The sequence below is a fragment of the Alexandromys fortis genome, unplaced genomic scaffold (genome assembly GCF_014885135.2).
Source record: "Alexandromys fortis isolate MF-2015 unplaced genomic scaffold, M_Fortis_MF-2015_v1.1 scaffold_37, whole genome shotgun sequence".
NCBI classification, from domain to species: Eukaryota; Metazoa; Chordata; class Mammalia; order Rodentia; family Cricetidae; genus Alexandromys; species Alexandromys fortis.
Window position 1 is genome coordinate 6234221 of NW_026067914.1, and position 13648 is coordinate 6247868.

Consider the following 13648-nt stretch of genomic DNA (forward strand, 5'->3'; position numbering starts at 1 on the left):
TTGATCTGTTCAACGTAGTGTGGCTAGTTGTCTCTTTGGGTGATTTTCTCCTGGAACAAGTCATTTACAGAGGATTGCCCAGATTACTGCTTCTCTTCTGTTCATCGACAGGGAGATAGGCTCTCTTATCTTGGCTACTCCTCCACAGATAGAGGTGGAGAGACAAGGAGAAGGAAGTCTCAGGGCATGCCCAGTGCTAACATGTATTATGTGACACTCTTCCTAGGGCCACATGAACAATTGTTCACCCCAATAGGGAATGGACAACAGGACAAAGTAAGGATGCCATCAAAGTCCTGCTTGGTGAGCCAATGAGTTTCTTTGGATTACTTAGAGGACAAGAATTAATACAAAGGCTGCTGCATTTCTGAAAGTTCACCCCTGCATGGATGACAGCTCATGAAAGCTGCAAAGCCTGAGGTCACTGCGTAGCTTTTAGGCTGCTAGACACATTGCAGAGCACCTCTTCAGGTAGCTCAGATGCTCTGAGAGTATCTTCCTGCTGTCCTTACTACCTTGGGTACAGAAAGGCCTTGTACATCTGATAAGTTTCAGGAACATCTTGAAGCTTTGAGTTGCTTACTTCCTAAGGTTTTTTTTTTTTTTTTTTTTTTTTTTTTGAGACAAGATTTGTCTGTAGCTTTGGAGCCTGTCCTGAACTAACTCGTGTAGACCAGGCTGGCCTCGAACTCACAGACATCTGCCAGCCTCTACCTCCCAAGTGCTGGGATTAAAGGCATGTGCCACCACTGCCCAGCCTACTTCTTGAGTTTTAAGGAACTTGGCTGCAGAATGGAGCACTTCACCTCCCTCCTGAACACCATGAGTCATGAGTGTCTTCCCTCTAACGTAGAATGTTTTCGCTCAGAGGAAATTGCTAGGTAACAGCCATAGCTCTGTATCAGCTTCTGGTCCCCAGGCTGATCTGGCCTTTGTGAGGAAGACTTGGTGTCTCTTTGAAACCAGCCAGAGAACTCTGCTGGGTCTAATGTCCTGTCCCCCCTGGTTATCATTGTCTGAGCACAGCTGTTTAACCGACTTGGGATTTACAAATTAATGAGTGTGCTGTGGTACTCAAAAGCATCCAGGTTCTGTGCCGAGTCTTGAGTTACACAAGTCCTTGAGACATGATCCAGTTCTTGGGTGAAGTCTTTCCTCAAGGGAGGATGCTGAGTCTACACCAGTGGACTGATCCAAACCGAAGAGCAATATGTGAACCACAGAGTATTGAAGTAAAGAAGTTAACAGTGGCAAAGCAATCATATTTACCGTGTTTAGTAGTAGAGAAAAGCCTGCCTTTGCTTTGTAAAAAGAGTCATATAGTTTTTGGTTATAGCATCATTTTGACCTTTACTACATGGAAACCAACTGCAGAACTTCTTTTCTCCTGAGGGACAAGGAGGCTCTTATATTCTCAAATAAAAATAACCCATAAATGCTTAGAACATAGAGTCCCTGAGTATTATTATTTGAACCCTCTCTGTTCCCCTTGCTCTGACTTCCTTTGTCAGGTCTGTGGTATTCCAGAGGTCTTAAACAACTATGCTCAGGACCTCTAGACTGCTTAGAAAATATGCCAGCAAATTATATTGTGCTCTCTACCCTTTCTTTTTTTCTTCCATCCTTTCTTTCTTTTTTTTTTTTTTTTGAGACTGGGTTTCTATGTGTAGAATTGCAGCCTGTCCTGGAACAAGCTCTTACAGTTCTTGTTGGCCTTGAACTCACAGAGATCCGCCTGCCTCTGCCTTCCTAGTCCTGGGATTAAAGGCATGCATCACCTGGCTCTCTCTCTCATATCTGATGTCACAATAATGTTTTGTAAAGTAAATATACAATTTTGTAAACATAGTGAAACATTGTGAAAAATGACACAAAATATTGCCGACTAGATATTTTGTAGTATCTAAAAACTACTTTAGTATGGGAAACCTAAGAATTCTGGGCAAAGAACATTTTAAAAAATGAAGTACTTGATTATGATGAGGTAGCTAAGCAAGAAAGGTGCTTTTTGACAAGAATATCAACCTGAGTTTGATAATTAGTCCATATGTAAGGAGAGAACCTTTCTCTGACCTCCATATGATTACCATGTCATACAGAGACATATGCAAAATACTTAAGTCAATAATATAAAATATTAAAATAAACCTCTTATGATGCAGATAGTAAAATAGTGATGAGGTGCTGACGAAGGGGAGGAGGAAGGGAAGAGAGAGAGGGATAGATAAGGTCAAATGCTCTAACAAAGATGAAGGCAGCCTGGCCTCTTAGGCTTCAGGATGGTACTCACGACATAAAAAATAAGTCGCAGAGCTGACACTTTAGCTGATCCATAGTGAGTTCCATTTTGTTGCTGGCCTGGAGATGAGAGTGGAGTTAACAGTGCATCACCTCTCCTCAAATTACAGTGTAAAGAGTTAAAATAGTTGGTTCACAATTGCCCAAGGAAGGAACAGGAGTAAGAAACAACCGTGTCTCAGCCCGCTTGATCCACGCCATCCCACACATGCTTGTAGGTCATCTGGCTGGGGCAGCTCAATAAGTAACTTATGTTCCTTTAGTGGTAAATCTGTAGGGACAACATCCTGGTCTTCTTGTAGAGCCAAGACAAGTACTCCTCAGAGAAGTTGCCCTGGTCCCATGTTTGGGAGTGAGAAGAGGGCTCTATATTCTTAGAGTAAGAGAATAAAAGAAGGGTGTCTAGGGTTGGTGGGAACTGATGTCACATTTCTGTACCTGCTATTAGTCACTCCCCATCCCTGTAGGCATAGCCTGCAGCATTGGTGAATCCTGACACCTAGAAGTCCCTCAACCTTGGTTGTTTTCTCTGTTTAATAAGGACATGAGATTTTATTTCTCCTTTAAATGTTAGCTTTAGCCCTCCCTTTAAGAGAAAGGATCATCAAAAGATCTCCAAAGCTGTCATGATCAGGAGATGGTGGATAGAATCCAGGGGGACTCCACGAAGGAGCATAGGGATGATTCACTACCTGACAACATCCATGGTCATGAGAGGATGGGTAGCATCCAGGGAGGCTCCACAAAGGAGCACAGTTTTAAATCACTACATGACACCATCCTTGAGGCTGCTACCAGCTCTAGTGTTCTCTGAGCTGAGCAAACAAAGGTTTCCTCTGCCCATGTGCAGTCGTCAGTTTTATGCTGCGGCACACGCTTGCTAACTATCTTCCTGGCAGGAAGTAGGCCAAGGCCTTTTGTAGTAGAGTTCCAGTGGTGCTAGTGTATGCATCCGCTACACAGCCAGTGGTATTGATCTCTTCAAGCTGGCTCGGGCCATACTTCCAGGTGCCTCCTCTAGGATGCTCATTTTCATTCCAGAGAAAGTTTGCTTCACTCGCTGAGGCTCAAAAATGTTTTTAGCCTTAGGTAATTTGCTATCTGGCCCTCCGAACCCGTCATCTTTGAAGTGAACACAGCTGTCCGAAGATAAACAAGAGAGGCAGCCTCAGCCTAAACATTGGTAGTTCGTAGACATACTAAATAAATACCCTCCTTCCAGGCTGAGGTGGGAGCAGAACGTAAAAGCCCTAGAAAAAAAAAAATCCAATGAAATATCCATCTCCAGAGCCCTGATTGCCACTGTCCTTCACTGAGAATACATCAGAGAGGAAGAAGGAGATCATGGACATTGTAAAGCTTCATAAACACCATCTTTAAATAGAACACAAACAAAAGAGACATTTTAAGATCCCTTCAGATTGTCAATGATCAGAATGAGATGAGAATATGGGACGATTGGATACATTATTGTTTGATAAATTGCCCATCTCATTCATTGCCAACTCTGGTCAGGAAAAGCAATCCAACTGATGTGATATCTAGCCCCAAATGTGTTTTCCCCTCTCCTACCCTCTCCCTCTTATAGAAATATGCTGACGCATTTCTCGCAATGAAGACCAGATGCGGAGAAGGCAGCTGGGGGCAGCAGAAAGACAAAAAGCTAAATAGTCAACAGAGTGGGTAATGAATCCCACATGCTTAACCATGGACCCAACACTGTCGACAGTCTGCCTGTAGCTGTGTGATTGAAGAATTGTTGAGTAATGAAGACATTCACACCTCACCCATAACAATATGAGAAGCTTCCTATGGTCTCTTAGTTCTCACCAGTGAGTTTCTTCTGCTGAACGTGTTCATAAAAAGGGCTTAATTCTGCACAATTACCTTTCGTATGGAACGCAGAGTTGTCAGTATGTGAAAGAAACCCATGTTGGTACCTTCTCTTGACACTGAGACTTGCTTTGGTTTTAGAGCTAGCAATGCTGTGCTGCGTGGCGCTTCATTGGGGGAATGCAACTTTCCCGACATAACAGCCCAAGAAGGGGAGTGTTCTAAGTCACTGCTACTGTCTCTTCAGATTACAGATGCCTGCTCTCGATGAGTGAGCTATTTGGAAAAGGAGGTGATGCCTCATTTATGGACAGGAAGGAGACATCTATGACCTGTTTCTCAAGGAGCTAATGCTTCCTCCTCGGGGATTTTTCTTCTCTTTGTGGAGGTTCCTATTGGAACAAAAAAAAAAACTGTTATTAAGGAAATCCACCAAGGAAGTGGAAGAGCGAGAGTTTAGAGGTGGCATAGTCCCCAGAAGACCATATGTTAATTCTTATCCCCTAGAAGGATGAGAATAATGAAAGGGGGGGTCTGATAAAGCAAAAAGAAGAAAAGAAAAAAAGAGGATGAGGGACCAGTTAGGAAGCAGAAATGGACCAGTACGGGTGATAGAAACAAGACATTTTGAGGGTAAATGGGATCAAAATATATATACACACATGAAAAGTTCCTAATTAAGCTCACTGTATATAACTAATTAATTCTAATAAAAATGCTAAGTAAAAGAATCTCCTGTATTGGTTACCCAAATACTTGAGCCTGGTGGAAAGCGCCGGGCATTCTTACAGTTTTGAGGAGCACATCCTCAAGATGCTGAGAATCAAGAGAAAGGGGGGATACATCTAATAAAGTGGGTAGGATTCCTATACTTAACCAAGCCCCCTAAAGCCTCTTCCAAAACCTGGGAGCTTGTGTGGTGGACTGCCTGGCTTACACAGACTTGACAACAGCAGTTTGAACAGTCCCATGAGAAGGGGCAAGAAGGTTAGGAGTCATGAGTATACGGAGGTTTCTTTGGAAATTCATACTTCACCATGCAAAGTAATTGGAGAAGGAAAGTAGAAAATATTCTACCACAGATGAGAATTTAACCATCTCCCTGTTTGTAAACTCCCACAGGACTTCGCTCAGTGTTTACATAACCCAGGATTGTTTTTCCAAGAGTACAACTTCAGTATTTTTAATCAAAACCCAAAATTACAGAATTTGGCTTGACCCAGACCTATGTGGTCTTCATTTCTTTCGTCACTGTTGTTTAATATTTGCTACTTTCACATAGACTGTAAAACCAAGGGGTTTACTCCAGCCTCCTGGGCACTGGCAAGAAAACAGAGGAGTAAGGTTGAGATGGCTAAAGCTGTCTTAGGCAGAGCCTCAGGGGACGGCTTATGCTATATGCTTTTAAGCACCAATGAGTAGAAATTTAAGAGAAACAGCTTTTAGTTCAGGACAGAAGAGAATCTTCTAGAAGAACAGGATACACTGAGCCCATGAGCACCTTCTCATACTCTGGGAGTGCTCTGGTCAAGGCTGCATGGATCAACAGAGATTAGGACGGGAATATGACGTCTGCCTCCTAACCCTAATGTTCAGCTACTTCAAGGGCTGAGGGGTATCGGTAAGGGACAGGCAAGAGATGGATAATACTGTATTCCTGAGAGGAATCATTCAAGGCTGGTGTGCTAGATAGCTTTATATCAACTTGACACAATCTAAAGTCATCTAAGAGGAAGGAGTCTCAGTTAAGAAAATGCCTCTATAAGATGGTTCTGTTTATAAGCCTGTAGGGCAATTTTTAATTCATGATTGATAGGGAAGGGCCCAGCCCATTGTAGGTGGTGCTGTCCCTGGTCTGGTAGTTCTGCGTTCTATAAGAAAGTAAGCCATGTTGATCAATCCAGTAAGCAGCACTCCTCCATGGCCTCGGCATCAGCTCCTGCCTCCAGGCCCCTGTCCAGTTTGAGTTCCTGCCCTCACTTCCTCTATGACGGACTACAATGTGGAAGTATAAACCCCTTTCCTTCCCAGGTTGCTTTGGACATGGTGCTTCATCACAACAGAAGCCCTAACTAAGACACCCGGATGTTAGCTCTCCTTTGACTCAGCCCCTTTTGCTTAGTTCCTCTATCAAGCCCTCTCCTCAATTGCCTCCACAAGCTGGAGTCCACTGCAGCTCTTAGACTTGACTATTTCGGGCTGGGCATCCACTTCCCAGTGGGTGAAGCAGTGATTTTATTCCATTCTGGTTTTCTGTAGACCTCTCTCAAGTTATGTGATCCTTGGTTATGTTACAGCATCCTGGCATTCAAGGGTGAGTGCCCACAGCTTCTTTCCAATTAACCTTGTTACTCTACAGCATCTTTTAGATTAAGCTTTCCAAGCCACGATTCTCACGTACCAAATGTTTCTCATATGGAGGGCTATCACCTTGATAAGTTAACTGTCATCCTCTGGGTCATTTCCAGTTTCTTGAGTCAGGATGCCGTGAGCCTTCTGAATTTTTTCTAGTTTGCATCTTCTCTAGTCTTATGTGTTTTTCAATGTTCACAGGAATATTGTAGTAGACATGAAAGTGCGTTAATGTGAGACAGAAAATCCTGGTTGCCTACTGACTGAATGGGCTTAGTAATTTGGGGAATATATTAGTATGTATTCTGTGCATCCGCTTTCACACTTGTAAAATGGAAAGAGGGATATGTACATCAAATATATATGAAGCTAAAATTCAACACTTTAGTCCTAGTATGTACTTACTGATTTGCCTATGGTAGACAATGAATAATTTAGAGAAAAAGAACACAAAAGAGAAAGCTCCCATGAGAGAGAGAGAGAGAGAGAGAGAGAGAGAGAGAGAGAGAGAGAGAGAGGATATTCACACACTCAACTCAGAGCATCACACATGAGGACAGTATTTGATCACTGAGTATACTCCTGGCCTTTTAACACTTTATATTGAAATAGGTACTCCCTTTGATAGCCCAAGATATCCTTGAATTTGCCATTCTTCTACTTTAACTTCTGAAGGAACTGGGATTACAGATGTGCCCACCACAAATCCCTGTAATATGTTTTTATTAGTGAAAGACTTATTCACTGAGATGAACCATGACATTTTAAAAGAAACACTTCTTGAATGTCCCTATAAGATTCCAATTTGAGTAATTGTGTTCAAGTTCATTTAAACTGATCTTATGTTCGTTACACACACACACGCACGCACACACACACACACACACACATAAGAACATTGCACTCTCATGTCATTAGGCATACATTAAACACACAGCCTTGTGTTTTGGCAAATATAAGTGAATAATGTTTTTATATACAATATACATTAGATTTACATAATTTGGTTACTAACTATGCCTCTGTTTTAATGTTCAGACAGTCTAGGTAACTCTGAGAAGCTAGAGCTACAGCGAGAGAAGTGGGAGAGAAAAAACTGGCCAAGAAGAAGCCTCTCCCGGCGCTCCATAAGCAAGGACAGATGGGTGGAGACACTCGTGGTGGCTGACACGAAGATGATTGAGTACCACGGAAGTGAGAACGTGGAGTCCTACATCCTCACCATCATGAATATGGTATGTCAGCCCGCACGAGGGGACAGTGCCTGACAAAGGAGATGTCCTTAGAAATGCTCTTTCGTCATCAAGGAATAGTATTGTCAGGCATAGTGGTACAAACCTGCAGTCTCCAAATCTGGTAGGCCAGGGATGGGGGATTGCAAGTCTGAGGGTAGCTTAGGCTAGGTAGTGATAAACTGTCTCAAAATGATATAAAAAAAGAAGAGCTTTTGTTGTTGCTTCTTATAATACACTACTCACACAAACACATACATATACACACACATGCACATACATACACACATGTGTTGGCATGCATACACTTGAACAAAGCTATTACTTGCCCCATTATATAGTAATGGAATTTCATACAATTATTCTGATCCTTAAATTGTGCTTGGGAAAATTTCCCTGGGAAAACTTATAATTCATCACTTGCATATATCTAATTATCGTTATTTGCCAAGTGACTTGGTGTTTTTAGGATGGCTTTGCATCATCTGTTTCTGCTAGTCTTAGTCTATGAGAAAACACTGGCAAGGAAACTGAACATGGGTTCCTTAAAGTAGTGAGAGCTAGAACTGGAATAAGTTTCTACTGCAGCCCCAAGTGTCACGCTTCCTTTTTTCATTATTGCTGTGCTTTACTTCCTGGGCAGGTGGCCTGTCCTGCTGAGACACTTGTGGTTGGGAGGTTTTAAGTACCAGCCATGAAGAGCAATAGACAAATTACAGTTGCTGAAAGAGAGAAATTAATCTTATCAAGAATTAGACCCCCACCTTAGCTATCCGACACCAATGACCAGCCCTGGAAACACACATGCAGGTGAAAAAAAATGGCTTTCTGTTTCTGACTCCAGGTGACGGGGTTGTTTCATAACCCAAGCATTGGCAATGCAGTCCACATTGTCGTGGTTCGACTCATTCTGCTTGAAGAAGAGGAGGTAAGGAATGGATGGCTTCCTCCCACTCTTTCTGGAGCCAACCCATTTCCACCCTCTCTTTTAGGACAGTTCTTGATAAGCAAGAAAGAGGTCTCCACATAGTCGTTTTGCAATTCGAAGGGAAGGAAAACAGTATTTCTGAGTTCTTTTCCTGGGACTTGGGCAATCCTGAGCGGGAGATGGGGAAGTTTCAAAACTATTTAAGTTCTTCTCATCTGTGGTGGTAATTATCATTACTACTAATGGGTTTTTCCTTGTTTTATTTTTCCTTTTCCATCTTACAATTTACGATATAATTACATTATTTCTCCCCTCCTCATCTCTCTTCCCTCCTGCCCTTCCATCCCCCACTTCCTACCCCCATATTCATAATCCCCTATTCTTTAACTGTTGTTGCTATTTGTACATATAAACATATATGTACATAGAAACCTGTGTGTCTGACTCTTGAGTGTGTGTGGCATCATATCTGACCTCGTTATTTATTTATTTATTATCTATTTATTTGTTTATTGTATTATTGAAATCCAACAACAAAGCTTGCGGCCAGTGACGTTGTTCAGAGGAATCTTATTGCCCATTACATTGTTGTATTAGTTACAATTGCATTGTTTTCCCTTTCTAATTCTGATTTTGTGAATGCACAACAAATGGTTTGCTGCAGACAGCGTGGCCCTCTACTCTTGTCACTGCCAAGTGTCCTTATGCAAGCTTTTGTTGTTGTTGTTGTTAATCTAATCATTTTAATACAATGCATCGATCATATTTATTCCCCTCCCTCAGCTCCTCCCAGGTCATCTCCATGTTCTCTTACTCTAGCTCTCCCTCTCTCTCTCAAAAGAAGAAGCTCAAGAAAACAAGAAAAAGTGAAAATTGGAAATCAAAATAGACAAACATACTAAAAAGAAAGAAAACCAAGAATACAAAAATAGTAACAACACACACACACACAAACTATGGAGTCTGTTTTGGATTGACCAACTACTCCCAGCCATGGGGCCTGCACTGCAGTATGGTTGATATACCAATGACATTCCATTGAAGAAAATTGATTTTCCTTTCCCCAATATGTATCAATTGCAAATAGCTTCTTGGTTCGGTATGAAACTTTGTTAGGAATGTTGACTTCCCTTTACCCCGCTAGGATTTTGTCTGGTTTAAACCTGTACAGGTTCTCTATATATTGTCAATAATCTCTGAGAGTTTATATATATGTATATAATGTATGTATATATTATATATAGTATATGATGTATGTGTATATATACACAATATATATATATATATATCAGTTCTGTTGGTATGTGGAAGAAACCATTTCTTTGGAGTCATCCACCATCTCTGGCTCCTGCAATCTTCCTGCCTCCTCTTCCACATGGATGTGTTGGCCTTTAGAGGAGGTGGTTGATGCAGACATCCCATTTAGGACTGAGTCTTCCAGTGTCTCTTACTCTATGCCCATGGTCCAGTTATGGATCTGTTTGTTACTGGCTGTCTATTGCAACAATTCTCTCTGGTGATACCTTTATAAAATCTCTAAGTGGTACAAAGTTCAAAACTTAACACCAAATTTCAATTCACTATTCTCATTTTTCCTGATTCCCAGAAAATTGTTCAAATTATTTTTCACATCTTTGACCAAGAGGCAACTTAAACAGCATTGACGGTCATGGATTTCAATACCTACCTAAAATCAGGGTGGCAGGCAGACTTGGGAGAAAGGACAGAGTGAGTGACTGGGCTGTGCTAGCCTTCAGCACACAGTCCTTAAAATGTCACATCATTTTGCCATGTTCCATCAGCCATATGACAAGTGCTGTGTTACTCACTGATGAGATAGATATGAATACAAATTCCATTTCCTGACCCCGAGGAATTCGGAGTCTCCTGTCAAAAGAACAAACATAAAAATTTCAAATTGAAATTACCAAAAGGTTAAATATGTGCGTGTCAGTGGTGTGGGAGGATATTTGGATTTCTAAATGGGGCTTGAGAGGGCACAAGGGAATCAGGCATTCAGAGAGGATATTCTACATGAAAGGACCCAGGTGCGCACTTCCTTTAGTGTTCAACCTGCTACTGTACATCTGAGAGTAATGAGCACATTCCTGATACTGGACCACAAATGAAGATCAAGCATCTTACTGTAACGGAACACAAACCATTATAATGAAGGTGAGAAAGAGGTATCAAATGAAAACCTGACCATCGGAGACCTCTGTTCTCTAAAACATGTACATATACACATATGCTCAAACATATATATCACACTCAATCAAACAACAAATCAATTAACAAAAGAAGAAAACCCGCCCACTTCCACTCACATGGGGCTTGTTCTCCTGCTGCCTATTTCTGTCTATGACATCATGACCCTCCAAGTAAAGAAGTTAGAGATGTAAAAGCCACCATGTCGCGTGAGTCTCTCCCTCCCATAGCCAGTCAGCCCACCATCAGGTGATGCTTTCTTAGCTTGGCTGTCAGCATCTCCACCTGGCTCTCTGTTCCTGGGTTTAAGGTTGTAGGAATGTACTCACTTACAGCCCACTTAGAAGCATTTGCGTTCCTTTCGATTCTGTTTTCTTATTGCAGCTCAGATGGCTTTGGCGCAGGTAGCCATCTGCTGAGAGAACCTTCCGTTACTGACTCTCACAGCACTGCAGTTTTTCTCGGCAGAAACTACCATAGCTGTAATCTTGTGTGTTTAATTAACTCAAATGCTTCTACAAGTGCATAAGACTTTCATTAGTACATAAGGGTATCTGCTAGACTTCTCCAGGAAAGAGAATTTTCTCTTGATCTCCTGAGTGACTTAGTGTTGGGCTCAGTGTAACACTAACAGCTTGTTGACTTAAAAATTTCAATCAGTGATTGTGTGGATTTATAATAATCTGTAATTTTTTTCATTTTAAATGTCAATGATATTGACAAATAATTTTAGAGCCGTTTCTTTTAGAGCAGTAGTTTTTCTCTGATAGTAATGTGATTTATTTCTTACGCACGTGAGGTATTCCAGTTTTACTTTCTATCCACTCGTCTCTTCTTTTTCTGTTATCTCTTTGCTCAGCCTAAGCGTCCTTAGCAGAGAGTGGCCAGATTGCAGCACATCAAAAGCTGCTACCAGGAATTCCCATGGAGATTAATGAAGATTGTTTCTTCATTAGAGGATAGCTCAGAAAGGAAGAGAACAATTGGTAACAAAAAGCCATGCTCTTGCAAAACCATTTCCTGTCTGCCACTTGGAGCCATCTTTGTGAGCTGTGACTGACTTCTTCCAGGTGGAGAGTTATCTAGGGCAAACATCAAGTCTTCACACAGATGCACACATATGTGCACACATCCTGACACACACATGTACCCATACACATGTGGACATTCATAAACAAGTACACATATGACCATGCAAAAATGCCCCAATGAAATCAGAACAGCGCAGCTTCATGTAACCTCCTTGAGAAGAACAAAGCTTTTATTGCCCTTGCTCAAACGACTGGTGGAAGCATGAGAGGGCCACAGAGAATCATATCCCAGTAATTCCTAGTCCCTGAGAGAAGTTGTTACAGATTTTCTGCTTTGTTTTCAAACGCCAGAACCTTGCTCCTTCCTCTCCCCTCCTCAGCAGAGCTAGTCTCTCCCTTGCTTTACCACAAACCCTCTCGCCAACAAGTTGCTTACCTTACCACAAACCTTTCACCAACAAGCCTGCATTTGCCTTTGACTCTACCTTTTCTTCATTACTTAATAGAGATGATACATATTCCTGGTTTTTACAATCCAGCTGATGTGTATTAGGGTACACAAAATGGCTAAGAAATGAGAGGCGCAAGTCCCTAATCCCAGACACATGCGGAGGAAAACAGGCGCAGAATCTGCTGCGCTTCACCTGACACAGCAGGTAAATCGCACCATGGGTAACTGTCCTATGGTCAGGAACCGCTTCTCAAAAGGGGAACGGAAGACCTTCTGCAAATGTCCTATTAAAGGAAGGTTGGAGATAGGATAGGTTCAAGTACAGGAAAAGAGCAGCGAAAAGCATCTTAGGAGAGGAAACATTTTAAAGAAAGGGAATTTTAACATTTAAAAGTGTTGAGCCGGGCGATGGTGGCGCACGCCTTTAATCCCAGCACTCGGGAGGCAGAGGCAGGCGGATCTCTGTGAGTTCGAGACCAGCCTGGTCTACAGAGCTAGTTCCAGGACAGGCTCCAAAGCAGCAGAGAAACCCTGTCTCGAAAACCCCCCCCCAAAAAAAAAGTGTGTGTTGGGAGAACGCTGAAGCAAGCCACTTAATGGTACTGTAATGTAAGCTTCCAGGTCACAGATATAAAGGAGCAGCTTCCTGCAGGCCTCCAAGATTTTCTCCTGCCATTTTGTTCTTTGTTTTGTTTGAGATAGGATCTCACTGTGTAGACGTGGCTGGCCTCAAACGCACAGTAATCCCCCTGCTTTTGTCTCCTCAGTGCTGAGGTTAAAGGCATACGTTACCATGTCAGATCCTGTTCTCCAAGTTTCTTTTTTTTTTAATTTCTATTTTTTTAATTTCTTTTTTTATTGAAAAAAAAATTCCGCCTCCCATTTCCCTCCCCGTCTCCCTTTTCCCTCTGTTTCATAATTTCACATTTTATATTTAACTGTATTATTTTTGCAATAGATTGAAGTTAAAAGAGAAAGGTACTTTTTGCCCTTGGGTTTTTTTTTTTTTGTTTTGTTTTGTTTTGCTTCTGTCTATGCAGCTGTTTCTGTATTGTTTATTTACCTTTCCTAAGTGCAAATAATGGTCTAACAATGAGTTATAAATTTTTACTATTTCTTTTAAATTACTATTCTATTCATTCCTTGAGAATTGCACACAATATGCTTTGATCACACCTAGCTCCACCACTCCTTCCAGATTCATCCTCTCCACCCTCACTTTCCTACCCAGGCAACTTTGAATGTTTTTCCTTTTTAAAAAGAAAGACCTATCAAGTCTGTTTTTATTGCTCAGCTACTCTTGGGAGTGGGGCCA

General features: G+C 41.7%; 1 protein-coding gene across 3 annotated transcripts in view; it reads left to right on the forward strand.

Annotated features, from left to right (window-relative positions):
• Nucleotides 1–13648, forward strand: part of Adamts12 (ADAM metallopeptidase with thrombospondin type 1 motif 12) — a 220100-nt gene that overhangs the window by 109584 nt on the left and 96868 nt on the right. For all 3 annotated transcript variants that reach the window (XR_007591168.1, XM_050139036.1, XM_050139037.1), the window contains exons 4-5: nucleotides 7522–7718; nucleotides 8560–8643. Coding sequence is in view for 2 of the 3 variants with exons in the window: in XM_050139036.1 (XP_049994993.1) it covers nucleotides 7522–7718; nucleotides 8560–8643 (281 nt within the window). In the remaining variant the exon portion in view is untranslated. The remainder of the gene's footprint in view (nucleotides 1–7521; nucleotides 7719–8559; nucleotides 8644–13648) is intronic.